Below are 20,253 nucleotides of genomic sequence, written 5' to 3'. Positions count from 1 at the left end.
AAAGACGTACATTTCTTGATGTCTAAACCAGTCTTAGATCAAGCTATTAAGCCCTGTGACACAATGGACTGGTTTCTAAATGATCAAACACCACATTTCCAACAACACTTTGAAAGAAACAAGATTTCTCCGAATTCAAACTTCTAAATTAACCCTGCTTATAATAATTTGGCTTGGTCATGGCAAGTTAAAATTGCTATTTTGGAACAGATGACAGATGATACTGAAAAATTCTGTTGCAGTTAACACATCCAAGAGACACGATGTTCTCTGATTGTGTTAAACATCTGCACAAAAGAGTAATACACTGCAACACATCACTGCCAGACAAGTGGCACAAAAGGGTCTGGTGCAGTAAAATTTGAATGTCTTCAAAATCATTTATCGGGAGGGAAAAAAAGTGAATGCATAAAGGGATAATGGGAAAAAGAGGGAACTGAAGAGGATGTATAGTAAAGACAAACAATGGAAAATACATGCACAGACCATTTCACACATGTAAAACAAAACTGCATGCATGGACGACAAGGGTGAATGTATTTAAATAAAAAACAAAGTCTAACCATGAAACATATGAGCAGTAAAGTGTTAAAGAGGGTGAGATTGGATGCATCTAGTGTAACGATCATAAAAGTGTGATCTTGCCTGGTTGTTTGAGATGGAGAGGCGGAGAGGAGAAAGTTTTCTCTGTTTGCCATCGCCTACACTCTTGCCCTTCCCCTCGCCGTCCAAACCCATGTTCTGGTTCTGACCCTGATCATCCCGGACTGTCTCCTTGTCCTTGCGACTCCCTCGGCGCCGGCCCCCAGAGCCCAGGTTCTCTGTGGGCTCTAGGTTGTGCTTGAGCACTGGGCACTCCTGGTTCCCCCTTACACACGCACAATCCACCTTGTATTTACTACACATATTAAGAGAAGAAGAGAAAGAAAAAGAAAAGGAGGAAGATAAAGCAAAGTATGAAGTTAGAAGACAAAATGATCATGACATACTACAGTGACTCTACAGGCTACATGCCCAGTTTACTCCTTATAACTCACCAGCTGCCATAGTCAAAATCAAAGCCAATGGTGATCTCTGTGCCCTTGGTGATAGGCCTCAATGAGTAAATGTATAAATGCAGCATGCCATCTTCAATGACGTGCCGCACCTGAGGGAGGTTTGGCAAAACGTTAGTAGAAACTAATGGATGATAAACAAAGAAGGTTACACGGCATAAATATGCATTAGAGCTATGTTTAAGTTATTGAAAAACAGTCAAATTCAGGTAACATTCAATTTTCAGAACGTCTCCTCACTTCAGAATTGGGGGTGCAGGAGCGACGGATGAAGCGCGCTTCATTGCCAAAGCTGCGAGCGTCCACGCACATCTCCAGTCCGTCAAATTTAGAATAAAATAAGACAAATGGGTATGGCCTAAAAAGGGAAATAAGTGAGGTTAATGCATGAGCGGTAAAGGTAATAATTCACATAAAAACACCACACTGTAATGAACTACACAGCATAGCTGCCAATCACAATTTTCCCAAAGGCCTTAATATTGGTTTATTCGTTTGACCAGCATGAAAAAAATGCAGCAGTATTCGATTTGAATTCATAGGAAACAAATCCAAGGAGAAATCCTTATGACTAGTGGCTAGCATCCTGACCTCTTGAAGAAGTATCCATTGGCCTCGAACTGCTGTCGAAGCATGAACTTTCCCCTGTACTCAATGATAAGGGAGTCTGGGGCCAAGTCTCGCACCGCCTTTAGAATCTTCTTGTTTTTCTGAACTTGACTCTGGAAGGGAGAGACGGCCAGAAATGAGTACAGACTCTTGATCTGCCACATATTTAATTACACTATGATCCAAAGAGAATGTTAGTTTTATAGACTGGCGGAATACTTTTGGGACTAGAGGTTGAAAGGGTGGCTCTGTTTGGACATCATCATTTAGTTGAGATACAGTACAGACTATACACGCATGGTTATACCTCAACAGGTGGCTTGAAAGAGGCTGGATGCGTGTTGTAGGCCAGGCTCTTGCCGTCGCCTTGCTCTTTAACACGCAACAGGACCTGGACGTCCTCACTGTACTGATTGCTGCTGGCCTCCTCATAACGCTCCATCCACGTCTTGATCTTGTTCTCCCAAAGAGACGGGTGCTCTGTTGGCTCCTGCTCTGGAGCTGCACCCTGAAATAACAGTACAGTTGTTGGTACATATGTCTCATGTTTTGACAAAGGACTACAACAGGACATTGTAGACAGTTGTTGTGTGCTGCTTGTGTGAATTTACCTTTACTCTGGAGGACTTTCTGGACCCCTCTCGGAAGGCCTGTCATAGAATAAAGAAATTCAGACTTTAATGTTAATTGAAGTTCAAGCATATAATATATAATGTGCCCTTAGTGGTACCATTATTAATTAAAGAGTCAAAGCGGACCTTCTTAGCGCGGGCAGAGGATGCTGGAGGCTCCTTTTCACCACTCTTTTTACGTTTTTTATCGGCCTGTTTATTGCCAAGGCGCCCAGTAGTCAGGGTGATGGTGGTAGGTGTGTGTTGGAAGGTGGAGTACAGCTCTAGCGGCACCTCATCTCCACTCTCTGTAGCACTGGTGTCCCCATCTGAGTAAGCAAACAAGTACTGATTAGGAAGGAGTACAGAACAAAGAAAGTGACATACAAGGCTATGAAAAGTTACAGCTGATACAGGCAAAAAAAAAAAAGGGAGCTAGCCAAATTACAATAAGGCATGTTAAAGCACAGATTAGAAAGACAGTTTACAACTTGCCCAGCAGGTGTCAGTGTGTCCCGGGCTCAGGCTGAACAAAATCTGGCTACGCCTGCAGTTGGAGGAGGGTGTACCCTGACACAGCCTACAACCTGGTCTGTTCACTAACAAGCTGGCCATTTACTGCAGCAAGGAAACTGGTAAAAGCAGAACTGAAAGATCTAAGTAAAACCTCTCACAGAAAACTTCTAACACCTCATAACTTGCACCGGGGAATGCAGCTCTCAAACATTGGTAGTATTTGGCAGCATACATGCTATCTGTAGTTTGACCAACTTAGTTTGTTGATATAAATTTGTTTGGACTTCTTAAACCATGAGGGTCTGAAACACTCTTTACCGAGACCAGGGCTGGCATATATGTCTATGTCGTCTTGCTTACCAGACAAACATTCTCGCTTCCTGGTCTGCAGCAGGATGGCCCTCTCTCTATCCAGGTGCCGTGGTTGGCACCGTTCACACAGGTAGGTCTCAGGAATGTTCTGCCTGTCGATGCCCATGCAGTCTATATGCTGCCAGGCACTGAGAAAATCATAGCAAATGTTTTTAATAAACGGTTAAGTCATTGTTTGAAGTTGCATCAATGTTACTAACAAGTATGAGTCTCAGGAGGAACAGAGGTCTGAGTCATCAACTAATTATCATCAAAAAAAAAAAAAAACAGGCAAACACTTGTCAAGGCATGTGACTACTTTTGTCAACTGGGCTCTTTACCTGCACTTGTCACAGCAGATCATGTAGCCATCATCGTGGGTGAAGCCACAGATGCAGCGGGTGATGTCAGCCCCGTAGCTGCCATCTTCTGAGGTGCTGAGCGTGGTGCCCCTGGATGCTTCGTCCTGGCCCCCTGGAACAAACAACCCTCCCTCTCCTTGTCGAATCAACATGGAGGGGGGAGGGGAGGCCGGCGGCGTAGGTGGGGGCCGCGCCCCATAGTTATGGTCCTGATGAAGGGAAGAAAGATATGAGGGTGATGTTGTGTATGTAAATGACACTTTAGTAGAGTGATAATTCACAAAGCAAAAATCACCAAAAAGTGTAGTATGTTCCCATTTGTGAGGATAATGATCAAAAGAATAAAACTTAAAACTAGGAGAGGTCATCAAAGTAATTTAAATACTGATTCTCAGGTGATAAAAATAAAATAAAGCATATGGGAAAGGACAACAATTTCCCCACAGGACTGCAACTAACGATTGTTTTCATTATCGACTAATTTGCAGATAATTTTCATTTTTTTTTTAAATTGATTGTTTGGTCTATACAGAAAACGGTATTAAAAAAATATCCATCACGATTTCCTAGAGCCAAAGTTGATTTCATTTAATTTTTTTCACAATCAAACAATCCAAAGACCATAATTATTTTAATTTACTATAGTGTAAGACAAGGAAAAGCAACAAATTCTCACATTTGAGAAGCTGGACCCATAAAATGTTTGGCATGTTTGCTTACACAATGAAGTAAATGATGATTACAATAATAGTTGCTGATTAATGCAGTTCTACTTTCCTATAACAGAAGATAAAGAGGTGTGACCCGATAGCTGAGGGGTTCAGTGGCATACCACATTGGTGAAAATGCCCTGAGCAGTAAGTACCTGGTTTGATTCCCGGCTGGCCGGACTGTTAGCTTCATGTCATTCCTCTACTCTCTTTCCCCACATTTCTTGTCTCTCTCCACTATCACTATCAAATAAAGGCATAAAATGTCTAAAAATAGCTATTTAGAAAAAAAAAAAAAAAAAACCCACAAAAAAAGGATTGAGGAAGATAGTCCAGGTCAATGTTCTATTTCAGCCTAAAGGGTAACCAGTCATGCCACACAATGATTAACAGAAGCGGGGGGGGTTAAGGTATGTCGATTATTTGTTAGAGAGTGAGAAGAAACAGAGTGTGTGTACTCACAGCGTAAGGCAGGCCAATGTAACTGTGGGAATGGTGTGAACTGCTGCTGTAGATCTGGTGTGGGTAGCTGGACTTTTCCACCACCACAGGGCTGGCCTCCACCGATTCTGGTCTGCTGGGCAACAGCACAAACAAAGAACACACATTACTGTATACTGAAAAACAGATAACAAGGTTACACAGAGTAACTCATGCATTGTTCCCCTCCAACAGTGTGAGGAAGTGTGTGTGCATCATGAGGGCTTAGCAGGGAAGCAGGGTAGCTACTGCCGGTGACACAAAAGTATAGTGGCCAGAGAAGGAGTGTGGAGGTATACTATGGCAATGATAGTCACTTTGTCGCTGGGCCGGGGTAGTAGAACTGCTACTGCAAATCCAGTAAAACCCTAGCCTGACAACTCAGGCCTGAGAGCTAGAAAAAAAAAAATAACAGAAATAAAAGTCAAAATAAATTACGTTTTTACTCCTGAACCAAATATCTACAAGGGAGACAAGTGTTTCCCACAGGTTGAGAAATTACTTGTAGCGGTGTCTCTGCTGTGGTGTGTGGTCGATGTGCATGCAGAGACTCATGCACTTAAGAGGGGGAGAATGTCACTCAGGTTATTTTCTGCAGCTACAATTTACAGATGTCCCATAAACGCCTCACATGCAGGCAGACTGGTAGTCGGTAGACCCTAGTTAGGCAGCTGCACACAGAGGAGCCTCTAGTCCCGAATCAGTTACTGCAACACACGCAACTCAGACAGGTGTGTGGTCAAAAATTTGTTTGAAAAAGTTAAATAAGGTGTTCTTATATAAGATTTACTTAAGTTGAAACAGAGTGAGTTTATCTACCTGGGTGGGCTGCCCAAGTAGAGCCTACGGATGAGAAATGCTGCAGACAATCATCAGAAACATGTGCTACCTCTCATACACACAAAACAACAAACACACAATCTTTTTTTTAAGTTTATTAATACCAAACCAGTAAATCCACTTTCCCCAGAATCACATTGCAGCTGGGGAGAGTGCCCGTTTGTCGGTTTGAGACCAACCCACACTTATGACACGATTAGTCTATTCTTCAGTTGCTGAGGGGGAGGCTCTAGAGAAAGAGGGAAGTGGAACTGGCAAAACGGATGGTACTAGACAAGATAATCAGGTATGAACAGGGACGAAAAAAGGAAGAGGTGAAAATGTGAGGAGAAACTGAACGCTACAAGACAAGCAAGATGCATTTGAGATAAAGGGAGAGAGTTTAAGGTAAAGTGCGGTAGCTATTCACGCGATAGTCAGATATCCATGTCTTAATGGTTCAATCATGCGAAAACATCACTTGATCCTCCTCTTTTCACAGTCTTGTCTAGAAAATTGCTCCAAGGTCAGAGATGAACAAAACCATCAAAGAGTGTATGTGACAGCTGATGAGCTTGTTTCCTTCTCTGCTCTATCTCTAGACACTTTATAGACATAAAACCAAAAAAAAAAAGTACAACTTATGCCAACTAACTCCATGAGGGCTACTGCCAGCAAGTTTCTGAGAACAAAAGCAAAAAAAACATTGGGAGAAAAGCTCACTAAGCAAACTGGACAGCCTCTCAGGTATACTGAGTAAGATAGGTACAAAAGACTAAAAGACTGTAGGGACTCTGAACAGGCCATGCAGCATTTCTGTCTATGCAACACTGTTCAGCTTTGCTTACACTGTGACTCCATAAGTGACATATTTTGAAACACTTTTTCAGAAACAAAGTACAGAGAAAAGACCGAACCTCATTTGGAGATATAGATATTAACGAAGTAGCTGGAGCAAGTATTAATGACATTACTGAAATTTTAAATAGCACATTACTCCCTCTGTCTCACCTTTTCCTTCCTTCCTTCCTTCCTCCCTCCCTTCCTCCCTCCCTCCCTCCCTCCCTCATCTAAACTCAACTCTTTTTAAGTAAGTCCCGAGGTTAAGTGGTGATACGCTACCTGCGGGGAGCCCTTCTCAGCCCTTTTGCTCTTGTTGCATGCTGTAAGAGCACTGTGCAAGACTTCCTGTGTGTACTGCCGCTCAAGCAAGTGAAAACGTAAGTGCATGCATGAGGTCTGGAGGCGGACCCAGGATAAGGTGTGTGTGTGTTTTTGTGTGTGTGTACACAACAGATTAACTGCCACACAGACACATTTTTCTATATGTTTAAGTGTGCAGAAAGAGCCTGACTTAAAAAGTGGAGGGAAAATTTAAAAATCATTCTTGAGAGAGTTGGCAGTATGCTCAATAACTTTCTTCAATTAATCATTAACCAGACCAAAGTCTACACTTTATAATATAGAGATTTATGCTGTGGCCCAGGCATGTATCATTCAGTGGCCAAAGGAGGAATTTTTTTTATAGGTTAAAGAGAATTCATTGGAATTGGGCATTTCCACTCTCCGTTTGACCTACCAGTGAATCAGTGAGAGAGACAGAGACAGAAAGGAGAAACAACACAGAGGCAGTGACAGTCAAAGACAGAAGACAGACAAATAATCCAGACTGTTAAGCGGGAAGGAAGGAAGCAGATCTGAATGTATGTGTGCATAGCTGGAGGGTTTGTATCATTCACGTCTCCACTCCTGTGAAGTGGAAAGGAGGGACTAGAGAGTCAGAGTACACGTAAGTGGGAGGGTTGCAGACATACAGTCATGATCATGCTCCAACACAAACAACTATGGCCTGCGTCAGACACACAAGAAGATGATGAGGTAGAGAAAGACTGCGAAATGAAAAAGCAATTATTGGAACATGAAGTTTAAATTAAGGTGGTATCTAAGTATGTACTATTTATAGCTCATAAATGTTAGGTATTTAAGCAAGGAACATTGTCATTTAAAATGCAACCACCTGCTGAGAGGGGGTGAACAGGCAGAGTGGATGAGCATTGAGAACGGAGAGATCAACAGCAGGAGAGAAAAAGAGCAGCACTGAACAGCCAGAGGCAACGCCTTCACTCCCAAAGAGCTCTCGCCCGCTGCCATGGCAACACTACGTATTCTGTCAGCGTGAGCGCGCACGCTAGGCTCTGTGTGTCACTGTGGACACACACACTGCATTAGCCAACAGCTGGTCACGCTGCTGCAGACTTCAGGGGGATGTGGAAAGGACGTGACGCTGTTTCTCTGGTGAGTAGCCAGCCCCGCTATTCCAGACTCGGCTGGTGCACTCACAATACTCCAAAGAGCTGTGTGTGTGTGTGTGTGTGTGTGTGTGTGTGTGTGTGTGTGTGTGTGTTTATGTGCGAGTGCAGCTCTGTCCCTCTGGTCTGGATAGGACCTGCGTAGCAGCAGGTGGAAGCCCCTTTCAAGCTCGTTATCTGCTTTTGAATAAATCTGCAGAAGGCGATCGGACACAGAGCGTGGACGGACAAAGAGGGAGTGAGAGTCAAGGCAAGGGGCTTACTGCTACCCCCAGTAGCAGCAGAGCTCTTTGGAGAGGAGGAGGGGGGTAGGGGGACGCGGTGGGACCATTAAAGATGCCATATCTATGTGAGGACCACCTGTCACTCAGGCCAGTGACCATGGCAACAGGCCCTGCGCAGTGCAGAGGGGAAGGAGGGGAGCAAGGTGCAGATACCATGGCAACACAAGCTGTAACAGCAACAGCTCTGATGAAGGCAGAGGGGAGGGCTCTCCCTCTTTTAAAAAGACAGGAGCCCCTCCATAAGTTGATGACGTGTGTTATTCTTTAGTCATACGAGAACCTCTAGCTTCATTTATTTGACCAGAAAAAGCCACAGCAATGTCCTTGAGAAGACTATAGGAAACAGAGAGGAGGGGCAATAGGAGGTTTGTTGCCATGGTTCCATGCACCATTGCTGCTTCACTGACTGAAGGCAGTGTATACATGTGCAAACATCAAGCTAGAAAATTACAAAAGGATCAAGGAAAATCATGTTGATTCTTTATACTTGACACAGTTAGTCTTATAAACTGCACACATTTATCTACATTCTGGGCTTATAGCCAGTTTGATATGAGCATATGTAGTTAGCTCAACAGTGAGAATGTCTACGTGATGGGCAATAGCTGAGTACATGTATAATCAATGGCAAGACAAAACTGTCCATTAGAGCAGACCCTTGGGGGGCCCTGCTTCCTTGGACTGTAAATTCCTTTCCCATTGACGTTAACTTCGTAAGCGTTGGAGAGGAGATCTATGTAAAGAGAGATAATTGAAAACAAGCCGTACAGAAAAGAATAAGATGATAGAGCTGCTTCAGTCACTATAAAGGGCATGTTGGGACTAATAAAAAGGAGAGGGGTACAGGGAAAATCCTAATACATCAAATAAGAGTGTCAAGTGCATGTGAACAAAACCAAACAGGGGTGAGAGATGAGAACAGGGGCAAGGAGAAGGTGAAAGGTTTTAGGAGAGATGAGAGAGAAAAAAGAAGAGTGAAACTGAGAATCAAGTCTTAGCAAGGCCAAAGGCAAAAGATTATACATAAAAATGAATGAAGGGAGGAAATGAGGAAGTGAGGAGGCATAAAAGGTGTGAACAGTGAAGCCTTGGTATTTTTGTCAGTGTTACTCACTCTGAGCCCGCAGCCATGTCCAGGTATGAGGTGTCTGCTGTGTCCACCCCTACTGGGATGACTATGCTCATGACGTTCTCTGCTGATCAGTTCTTGTCCTACTGAGTCCAGAGAATGGGAGTCCAAAACACTGAGGCATGCCAGCCACAGCAGTCATTGCAGACATCTAAGTGCATCCACAAGGCCTGAACATGTAGTAGGAGATTAGAGGAAAAAGTAGACAGACAATTGTGGGAGAGAACAAAGAAAATCAGTTAGAATTGTTTAACAGCATCATTGCTAGCATAAGGTGATGATCACCTCAACAATGTGTCAATTGATTCATTCCAAGAACAAAGCACTTTCAAGGTTGCAGTATCTAGCAAACCAGAAATTACAAATCATAGTGAAAATGGGGTATTTCCAGTAAACCTAAAGGCATGATTCATACTTTCAGACCGAGTGTTTGACAGGGAAGGTTTTGACAGGAATTTCCCCTCTGACAACACTGAGGTTTTAACTGATGAAAAGCAAGAGGATACGATATTGTAAGGTGAAGCCTGAGCTGCTGCTGTGAACTGCGCTAAAGCGACCTCTACACATGATCTGTCAGGAATGCAGAGGGCTGCACTGTAAGAAAGCTCCCACAAAGGGGAGCAAGAGAACACAGAGCAGCCAGCCGCCATGAAAGGAGGCAGGAAAACGTACACCGAACAAAACACACAGAGGCCATTTTTCTCCCTTCGCCTGAAGAGGACTGCTCTATTCTAAGCACTCACACGCACTCTCATCCTGGGAAAAGATGCACTAAATTTTTCACAATGTAATTGTACGTCACCGTATTTTCGCATCTAGAAAGCTTATGTTTTTGTCATCTCTACCGTTAGCATTTCTAGCAGTGCATGAGGACAAAGCTGCTGTAAGATCAAGTCGTCAATGAGTGATTACATTGGGTGCCAGGCGATGAATTTAATGCCCTTTTGGTCCCCAAGTAGGGGTTGGTTGGATTAATAAATTATACCCTGGAAATATTATTGATGGGAATATTAAGACATGTATTTGTGTCCGATGTGAATCCAGACGAGAGCATATGTCAGTGTGGCTGCCCCTGATACAGAGAGCTCTGTTGATAAGCGGGATTAGTGGGAGGGACAGATGCCGAGACAAAATAGGCTGGAGGTCACACCTCCGCCTGCTCATGCACACTGGGGCCAAACAAAGGCTCAGATCTCGGCTCAGGGTGTAGAGGAGAGGGGTTGCAAAGCAGGGATATGTAATGTATCAAGTAGAGGCATATTTCTCACAATTTTTACAAGCAACGGAACACCATCACACCAAGACCTGTCTCTGCATGCCTATGAGGTATCAGCCACTTCTGGCCTAAGCATTTCCTCTGAAGCACTCACACAAATGTCTTCATACACATACTGTCTTTCTCCAGGACAGATGTCATTCATTACCAGCTGTGAACCCTGACTGCACTGCTTCTGTCAAGGAAACTCATAGTAACATGAGGTACCATTCGATTTCTTCAAAATTTAAAAACAGCCATTACAGTAATTTCAGTTAGTAATTCTAATTGCACTATTTGAGCCAGCAGGACTGGTGAGAGGCTCACAGACATGACAGCTGTCAGCTCCAGGCCTAATTAATAGGAGGAAGAAGACCCCTATGAGTTTGTGTGTCAGCCAGGGCTACTGATGGGATCATTTTCCAAATTCTCGTTTGATTCTGTGCGCACTGACTGGTTTAAACAGCATGAATATATCACAGACAGAGGCATTTCATGATGGAAGCTGATGTAACCAGAACACTCTCTTTCAACGAGGATAGGGCAGTTTGCCAAAAACATTGAAATGACAAACTCCCCCCTCCTCTGTATTATCTGAGAGGCCCAGTATGTTTTAGCACTGGTAAATAGCTGCCCTCCAAAGCAGTCTGTCCATTCCCTTCTCCACTAGTTTTGTCTCCACTTCATCCAGGGAATCCTGCTGTCACTACTAAGGAATGCACACACAAGCTCCCGTTCACACATAAACACTTGTGAAACACTCGTCTATAGGGAGGTTCTCAGAGCAGTGTGCAACCATACTTGCACTGTGCTGCAGCCAGCCACAGTCAAGACTGACAAAAGGCGACTGGAAAAAAGAAAAACAAGTACAGTACACCAGCATTCCTGACTAAATCTGAGCTGTGCTGTGCTGTGACTGCCTCTGCCTGCTCCTCCTACTTCCTCTAGAAGAGCTGTCCATCACCCTGGAGAAACGCAGCCAAAGAAAGGAAAAAAGAAAAAACACAACCCCCCTTCCTGTGCCCAGTCACCCCGCCCAGCCGGATTTCTCTCCCTCCTCTGTGCACTTCCTAAATAAACCTGAGACAGTAACGCAGAGCTGAGGGGAAGGGGAGTGTCGCAGACATAGTTCCTAATAACAGGGAGGTTGGGAAGACCATTTAAAGCCACCTTTGGCCAAATCCTTCGCTGTTATGGAAACATATGAGAGGAGCAAGGGGTGGGGAAAATAGGGAACATGCACATGGGAGGGTGAGTAGAAGAGGGACATAGGCATAGGAAGACATGTAACGAAAGGGGATAATACTAAAAATGGGCCACAGGATGGAAGTGGTTAAGGTTTGCAGCATGTCTCTTTCCTCTAAAACTGTTCACCTTTCATGTGCTCTCTGAACAGATTTCCTTGCACTGTGGGGAGCTTTAGAAATCATCAACAGCCCCTCCATTTCAGAGGGCAGTGAGGTGGGGGAGGTGTACATGGGGTCTGTCTGATAGTGACGCTACACAGCCTAGACCTGGGTGGACTCTGGGTGGCGGAGTGGAGCACATAGCGTAACCCAGTCTCTCCTTTCTCCTCCTTCCCTCCCTCAGCGAGGGAACACAGTCACGTCATTGTGTGGGGAATAACTATCCTTTTAACAGAACCGCACTGAAGTCAGTGAGGGAAAACCCACACCATCACACTCAAACCATGCCGCCACAGACAACAGCTCCCCTCACTCCTCAGTTTATTACCACTGCTCTATGTGTAACAGTGTTTTCATTCTTGTTTTTGCAGCCAAGTCTCAGCAGATTATGTTTTTCAATAAGTAGGAGGAGCAAGAGAAAATGAGGGATTCCAACTGAATCCCACCGTCAAGCTGATGTGACTTCACACCATCCTCATTGCCGGCTGCAATGACTCAGCTCATAAACAAATGGATAAAACTAACTCATACAAATACAGTCATAAACACAGGAAGTATGACCCAGATGGAATGTAGGCCTGGCCTTCTTTTTCATGATGCCCACAGTAGGACACATTGCATCTGCCCTGTACTTCATAAATCAGTGTGCCCATGGCTGCCAGCGCTCCCTGTGGACTCAAGCACTGAAGGTGAAGTCATACATCAATACAGCGGGGGATATGGATGTGTGCATCCACACAAGCAATTTGTGTGTCCACAATAGGAAATGAGTTGTCGCGTGTGCAAACCAATACTTTATCGGACTGTAAATGCCAGCCCACTTAAAAGTGTTCATGTCCCTTTACTAGCTACTAGTAAACAATAAAGATTGAGTGCTAGCAGTGCAGCAGGCTTATGGAGAGCCAGAGTAAGAAAATATACAGTGTCTTCATGGTTATGTTACATGTTCAGTTCAACCTGGGCATGGAACTGTCATTTAAGAGCATGTCACAACAGGCTTGGTACTTGTCACCTGGGGCTGTTTTGCTGCTTTAAGACCTTTTAAATGGTTGCCGTGTTATAAAAATTGTATTATGTGATAAGATGCAAGACAAATAATCACAGGCAAAAGAACTTAGTATGAAAATCAAAACAATATCCTCTGTGCTCAGTTCGAAACATCCTGGAAGTGAGTGAGTTAAAGTCAGTAGGAACGGGGTCTGGCAGCAAAGCTGGGGCAACCCTCCTGTAGTCTGAGTAATGTCTGTTCAAGGAGAACCCCTGGGGCACAATCTCTCCCGCTCGCCTCTCCTTGCAGAGTATCCCAGCCAGGCAATATGTGGTCAAGGGTGAGTTCTTTTAAACATTTGTAGATTAAACAGGTGTACATTACACCAAAGTAACCATTTCACTTCACACTGCATATTTATCTGTGTGACTGTGCTTGTTAAGGCTGATGTGATTTTGTCCACTGGACTTAAAGACCAGTCCTGAGTAACAGAGAGTGACAAGCAGCCACATATGCAGTTGGCAGCTAATCGCAGCATTAGGGGAATGCAATGTGCAGTTACCGAAAATGTGAGCTATGCATGAGTCCATTTGTGAGCGGAGAAAATGGGGAGAGGCTACTCAGCATCTACAGGGCAAAACAGTAAGAGCTACTCAGGTCCCATTACAGCAGTGTTTGATGATCAATTTCACGCCTGGACCGCAGTGCCGTTACATCACCAACATCAATGGCACATCCCCTCTTTATTCAGCCTATCCTGCCTTGTGCTGCTACCCATGAATCCTATTGTAACAGACACAGCAACAGGATGAAGGTAAGGGAGGTGTAGTAAGGCTGCAGCCCCAGCCCTACAGCCACCTGTCGGGGAGGCAGCTTGCTAGTTTAGAGAAGGATCTGTTACGGCCCAGCTAGCAGCACAAAAACAGGTCACCTGAGCCCTGGCTTCTCATCCCAGCAGGGATGCCATGTGACTGTGTTGTGCCCCAGAGCCAGGCAGCTTTGTCTTTGGGTCTCTCAGGGTCTGGGTACCACACAACTGAGATCACAGGAGACCAGACCACAGCCACACAGCTTACCCTCCAACCTCAAGGTGAGGTGTGTATCTACAGAGACTCACACTTCACCTACAAAGAAGTGCTACTGTTTCACAGATGAGAGTTTATTGTCTGGAGACAGGGAAGAGCACAAAAACATAAGTAGCTCTTACAGGAAGAGTGTCAAAGAGAAAGTGGAGAGTCTCTGGCCTTCATCTGCCATATCAGTATGTTAATACACCAATAAACCCTATGCTTTGAACTCTTTATTGTGTTACTCTCTCTACTGAAAGGCTTTTTGATCATATATGTTTGAGAGTCTGTCTAGGGGTTAGGGTGAGAGGAAAGGTGTGTCATCTGAGAGTGTCATGTCTCCCTCCTGATTACCAGAGTGCTCTGTCCCTGTGGCAGAGGGGGAGTGGCGACTCACCTCCCGTCACCATCTCTGTCAACATAGCAAGCAAACACACACTTTGCTGCACAAGGCAACCAGGCACACATACAGCCAGTCAGGTATTTAACACTGTCAACTCCATTATCATGTAGACAGAAGAAAAAAAAAAAGAAAAAAAAAAGGGTATCAGGGCAGAGGCCTCTGCTCCTTTACAAGGAAGAACACGATGGCTGGGGATTTTGTGTATTATGTAGCAGAGACCGATTAAGCACAGTAGGGCCCTATTATTCATCTAGTTGTAAGACCCTTTGCCTCTTACTATTATGTGAACCATATCCACAGGCAGCCAAAATTCATTACGAAGATCCTTACCCTCAACCGACAGAAGCTAAACAGACCATTCAGGTGCTTTGTGAGATTCATATCAAAAAGCATCACTAAGTCTTGAATCTGACCCTCTTTTGCCTCCTTACTTCACGTGGTAGGCAGGAGTTTGAAGGCCTGTGTCATGTTTTACTCTTGCTACCGCCATATGCTTTACTCAAACAAGCACCTTTAATACAGCTATTAATATATCGCTGCTGGTCTGTAATGTAAGCTTACTAGGGAAGCCTTGGTATATGCACCTAATGCTTCAGTGTGCTTCAGAAACTTCGAAAATGTTCTTTTTTCACTCAACTGACAAAAAAAAATTATCAGGAGGAAAAGAAAAGAAAAATGCTTCTTGGCAATAGTCATGAACAGGCATTTGGGTTCTACAAAGTGCCAAAGTTTGTCCCATGGGGTGATGTAGAGGAAAGGACAGTTGTGCCACACTATCACAGGACTTTGTGAAAGCTCATGGGGTTAATGCGCTATACTGGGAACTACCATTGACCCGGACACCCTTCAGATTTTCATTTTTTAATGTGTTAATCATAAACACCACTATAGTTAGAATACATCTTAAGGGGACCAATGACCAACTGGCTCAACCGAATTGGTAAAGTTGAGCCCGCGTGGGGTACATTCAAGGGCTACAGTATTAATAAACTTTCAGTTTTAATCATATCCTATTATATGAGATTAAGCTGAGAAAGTCTAGACGATTAGGAACTGGTGTGGTCCGGGTGACGTTTCTTTTACGAGTATGTGATTAGAAGTTCTGTTGTGCTGTGGGCTATTATATTACCTTGAAAAATATAAATACCAGATCAAAAGACCGACTGAGATATCCCTAGGATTTTATGGGTCTAATAAAACTGATTTGCCATGAACATTAAGCGCAAAAGCTGGGTTATCTAATATGTGATTCAAGTCTCGAAGTGAAGCAAATTAAATATCCAGCTGGTTTGTGTATTTGAATGTGTTCAAATACACACTCACAAGCATCAAACTATCTTATTTAACTGATACTTAAATTCAAATGACTAATTATTATCACTGATAAATAACCTACTCATAACCCCCCAGCGTTTTCAATAAAACACTGACGGTCTTTCTATCACACTAGAGGGGATTAACAGAAACACAGTAAAGAGAAAAGGCAAACCATGGGAGTGGGGGACAAACAACATAATACTGTTAACTTAGCACAGATGATTCCAGGCAGATGATATGTGGCTAAAGAGTAAGTCTTCCGTAGATTTATTTTGATAAATAGTTGTGTTTGTGTGCCTTAACGAAACTTGCTTCATGCTGTCAAAAAAGTATACCAACGGGCTCTTAAATGTTTTTTTTTCCCCAATAGCACGTAATTATTATCAGATTTTTTTCTGACAATAATCCTCATGTCCCAAAATCCAACATTACAACACGAAACACAAGCAATAGCATAAGCCGTGACGCACGTTACAGGGCTACTTTGTTATTCGTTTTGGGAATAGGCATAAGAGCAACAGTGATTGTCACTATGACAAACCAAAATGCGCTGTATTACTGTGGCATGGTTTAGATTGTTTAACGTTACTATTATGCCAAACCTCAACTAAAATAAAAATCATGTGTTGTGTAGTTGCTTCCCGGTGAGTATGTCGGCGCTGCAGTCAGTCCTGCCGATAGGGGTGTGGAGGGTACAACGTTGCTATTATGTTACCACAACTCCCTGGTGCTGTCGCCATTTTCATAGCGCTTTTCTCAGGACGGCGAGACAATCGTGTAGCCAGGGGAGCCTCGCCATGGGAAGAAAATCCCCAAGAATGCATTCAATCGCCTCTTTCATACACCCTACCCTAAGTATCACTCTGTCGGTACAGTCTCTGTGTTGTTATCATTAGGGTTTTTTTGTGAATTCGTCGAAAGCAGAGCCAGTAAGCTAATCGGCTAGCAATTATGGCCAGCAATGGCCTCTCGACATGTAGCAGGCTAGATGTTAATGGTATTCGGAGCAGTGAAACAACCGAAGCACGAAGCGCCTTAAATCTGACTTTTGCAGCAACGTGTAACAGTGACACTCGGAGGCTGTATCAATTTTAGGACGTGAATAAATACCAACATAACCGTGAAAGTACGTACAAAGCTAACGGTAACCAACAGAAGCTAACGGTATAATGCGTAGAGGGTTAAAGTTAGCAGAGTAAGCTAGCATCGACACGAAAGAAGTGGATTAATGCTTGGCTCGTCACAGACAGGAAAGAGCGACAGCATCAGCGTTGAGAGAACTCCTCGGGGCAAACCAAAGCCGATTGCACATTCATATGGTAATTTGTTTCAGGTCAGGTAAAACAACCAATTGCGACAATGTAGTTCAGCATGGCTAGAGTTGCCAATCGAGATGGAGTTACAAATTGTATGACTGAGGCGAGATGCCCAAATGGAACATCCCCTCCCCCACGCTTGCAGCATTTGAACCCAATACACCCTGAATCTAAATTAAGTGATCGCGAAACGTACCTATAAGTGCGAATATAAAAAACAGCAGCAGCAGCTTTACATTGGATCTATTATTTATCCATCTTGCCATAGCTGCGATTCTATAAAAGCTCAACAGACTATGAGATTACTGCGCAATGTAGCTAAGCATTTAAGTTATTTTAACAGCTGGTCTTGCGTTGAGTAGACTTGGACATGATAGTCTTAACACCTTCATATATCTGTACATGCATGTAAAAGCTCATTGTTCTCTGGCTTTGAACAGTGGCATTGTATAGATTTTGCTGAACGGAAATAATTTCCCATGCTCTGGGTGAGCAGAATGGTAGCCACAACGAAAAATTCAAGTTTGTAACTAATGCTAAATTTACGGTTTCCATACTGGGTTACAGTGTTAACACAGTATCCAGGTAACATAACATTACAAAAAGAACTGGTGCGTTTGTTAACAGCTGCAGTTGCAGGGCTCTTAGCTAATGTACATTAAATTGACTAGTTGGAAATAAAGCGGGTAATGTTATTTTAGGTGGTCACATTATTTACACTAAAACGGACGAAACCGTGCGCAATATTGCCCGCAGTGTCACTGTGTCAAACTAAACATCAAGTGAGTCTCCTTCTGGCTCTAGTTATAGTCAGTCAACGTGCGAATAATATTTATATGTCGTACTTTTGAGGACAAGTTCACTGCTGGTAATGTTAAGTGTTGTTGACTAGCTCTGCTCTAGCGAAAATGTTAGACGTTAGGCTATGGGACAGACATTAATCTAATTGCAACGTTTTCGTTTTACGTTACCAATAACGTTAATGTGTAATTAGCGTAAATGCTGCTTAAATTACGTGGCAAATTGATCACTACAATCTTAAAACCAATATTCACCCGATAACTTTGTATGACGTCTCGTGTATTGCCACACTATAACGAAAAGTCAGAGCCCTGTTCGGTCTGTGTCAAGCTAATTTGAGCTAGTAGCATGCGCTAGCTACTAAGTGGTCTCTTTGCGTTACACTTTCCAACTTGACACTCACATTAGAAACTTACGTCATCTAGTTAGCCGTTGTCAATTTTTGATTAAGGTACATGTGAACGATAAGGCACTTAGCATCTAAAGATCCTGAACTAACGGTGTTGATCAACTAGCTAGCAAGCTAAACTCAGCTGATACTACAACTACGTTAGCCAGCATCAGCATGATGCGCCTAGCCAGCTAACTAAAGCCAACAATAGCCTTCCAGGTCGGATTTGTGCTCACTCTACAAGTAAAACTTAATGCAGTTTCCTTACCGTTTTATGTCCACTCTGGAAGATCTAAATAGCGAATAAGGGGACCTGGGTGAGACCCCCGTCGCTTTCCACACAGCTTCCACAACCAAAACAATACTTCTGTCCACACACTGCGGATCCCTAGCAAAGCTTTAAAATGTTTGTATTCAAACGTGTCCTCTAAAGAGTCCTTTCCTGTGAAAAATCCTTTGCCTCTTGTTCTACGCGGGGACCCAAATTTAGAGTAGAAATCTACTCGAAACCGTTAAAACTGTGCCTTAGTCTAAGGCGACTTTTAGAAATTAGATCCCCTCAGACCAGTCTCTTTTCCCTTTGCAAAAATGGCGGCCCTGCCAGGACTACCGAGACTCCGCCTCCTCCCCACGAGCCCCCCTCTCTCCCCATCACTAAACCCGAGCTCCGCCTCCACACACTGCGGGGCTACATGCCCGATTTCACAGGGGCGCCGTGGCCGTGCTTACATGCGCGTTCGTGACTGCGATCCCTGAAGTCTTCGCTATTTCTGTCGGTGACCCTCTGGATTTAACTATTGAGACATTCCCGAAAAATGGATAATTAGTAGGAGGGGGAAAAATGATTTTAGTGCGTTAATTATTTTACACGTGATAATTCAACGCGCCGAAGGCATAATACCGCAGGTTCAAGTTATTTTCTTTAGGATTTTTATTGACGAACAAACTGAATCGCAGCAAATGTGCAATCCATAGCCCACACACTAATGCCCGTGCAACCTTGATGATCATCTTATGAAAGTGAAGTCAGCTGTGGGAACGTTTTTGTTTTTTTTAATCAGAAGGTTTTTGTTTAAACTAACTGTTGTTTCCCCCTCTGTTTCCTCTTCATCCTCTCAGGGTGAATGGGGGTGGGATGCAGTCTCACCCTCTTGATGTGTATTCCGTCTCAACGCGGACCCACGTAGCCAGTTTATATTAAACTTAACCTCTACAATACTTTTGATTAACTAAATATAGACCTTCTGCCACAAATTGGACACATGAAAAGTCTGCCTGAGTAGGCCAGCCCAGATTGCTTATTAATACTGACATAAGAATGCACCTGACACTCACCTAAATTTAAAAAAAACTAAAATTGGCTAGTTTGAACCAAAATTCTTTATTTTACCAAAGACACGGCTGAAAAGGAGCACCTAAATCCGTTACCCATCGCAGTAGGAGGCAACTAAATTGTTATGTAACCCCTTACACAAGAGCAGCGTTTTGTATATTGAACTGATGTTGGGCAGGGATAGCCTAGGAAACACTGACCAGTAAGATTAAGTCTTGGACAAAGAAAACAGACCATAACCGCAGATATCCGAAAGGGGGTTTGACACCATTGAAGAAATCATACACACTGAAAATGTACGGTTCACACTGGACTTGAAGCCAAAATCTCAAGCGCAAGCATCAGAATGAAGGGGGGGGGGTAAACAAATTAACGCCACAAAAATGTTAATTGAAGACTCACGCTCAGGTTACGAGATTAAAAAAAAAAAAAACGCATTTTAAAACTAATGTAAAGCATAATTTATATTGTGGAGTGTCTGTTTTATGCCGGTTATTTATCGCCTGTGGTGGTTGCAATGTACAGCCCTTTTGATTTATTTGAAACAGTGTCGCTGAACGTAGGACGTGTTTGACACTGGGGGAATAAAAAAGGGGGGGAAAAAAATCTATTATTTTATTTTCCCGACAGCTTTATTGTTGTGGCGACTGTCCTCGCTCCAGAAATATGCCTGCAGAAATCCCTTTGACATCATATGTAGAGAGGATGTTCTCATCGTTTCCATCTATTGACCCTCCCCCC

The 20,253-nt window shown here is 43.5% G+C and overlaps 1 protein-coding gene across 6 annotated transcripts in view; it reads right to left on the bottom strand.

Annotated features, from left to right (window-relative positions):
* kmt2e (lysine (K)-specific methyltransferase 2E) overlaps window positions 1-18,818 on the bottom strand; it is a 30,126-nt gene extending 11,308 nt beyond the window's left edge. For 4 of the 6 annotated variants that reach the window (XM_040144020.1, XM_040144038.1, XM_040144055.1 and 1 more), the window contains exons 1-12: window positions 18,448-18,818; window positions 9,221-9,405; window positions 4,677-4,791; window positions 3,484-3,713; window positions 3,152-3,291; window positions 2,423-2,604; window positions 2,276-2,314; window positions 1,972-2,172; window positions 1,647-1,777; window positions 1,296-1,413; window positions 1,038-1,147; window positions 646-898 (exon numbers count right to left, since the gene is read on the bottom strand). In XM_040144020.1, coding sequence (XP_039999954.1) covers window positions 646-898; window positions 1,038-1,147; window positions 1,296-1,413; window positions 1,647-1,777; window positions 1,972-2,172; window positions 2,276-2,314; window positions 2,423-2,604; window positions 3,152-3,291; window positions 3,484-3,713; window positions 4,677-4,791; window positions 9,221-9,291 — 1,590 coding nt within the window. In that variant the 5' untranslated portion in view covers window positions 9,292-9,405; window positions 18,448-18,818. The remainder of the gene's footprint in view (window positions 1-645; window positions 899-1,037; window positions 1,148-1,295; window positions 1,414-1,646; window positions 1,778-1,971; window positions 2,173-2,275; window positions 2,315-2,422; window positions 2,605-3,151; window positions 3,292-3,483; window positions 3,714-4,676; window positions 4,792-9,220; window positions 9,406-18,447) is intronic. The other 2 variants (XM_040144029.1, XM_040144047.1) reach the window with 1 other exon arrangement.
* Window positions 18,819-20,253: the final 1,435 nt, after the last annotated feature.

Source organism: Xiphias gladius, chromosome 2 (assembly GCF_016859285.1).
Source record: "Xiphias gladius isolate SHS-SW01 ecotype Sanya breed wild chromosome 2, ASM1685928v1, whole genome shotgun sequence".
NCBI lineage: Eukaryota > Metazoa > Chordata > Actinopteri > Istiophoriformes > Xiphiidae > Xiphias > Xiphias gladius.
The sequence above is the reverse complement of the archived record's forward strand: the minus strand, read 5'-3'. Positions and strand labels throughout refer to the sequence as shown.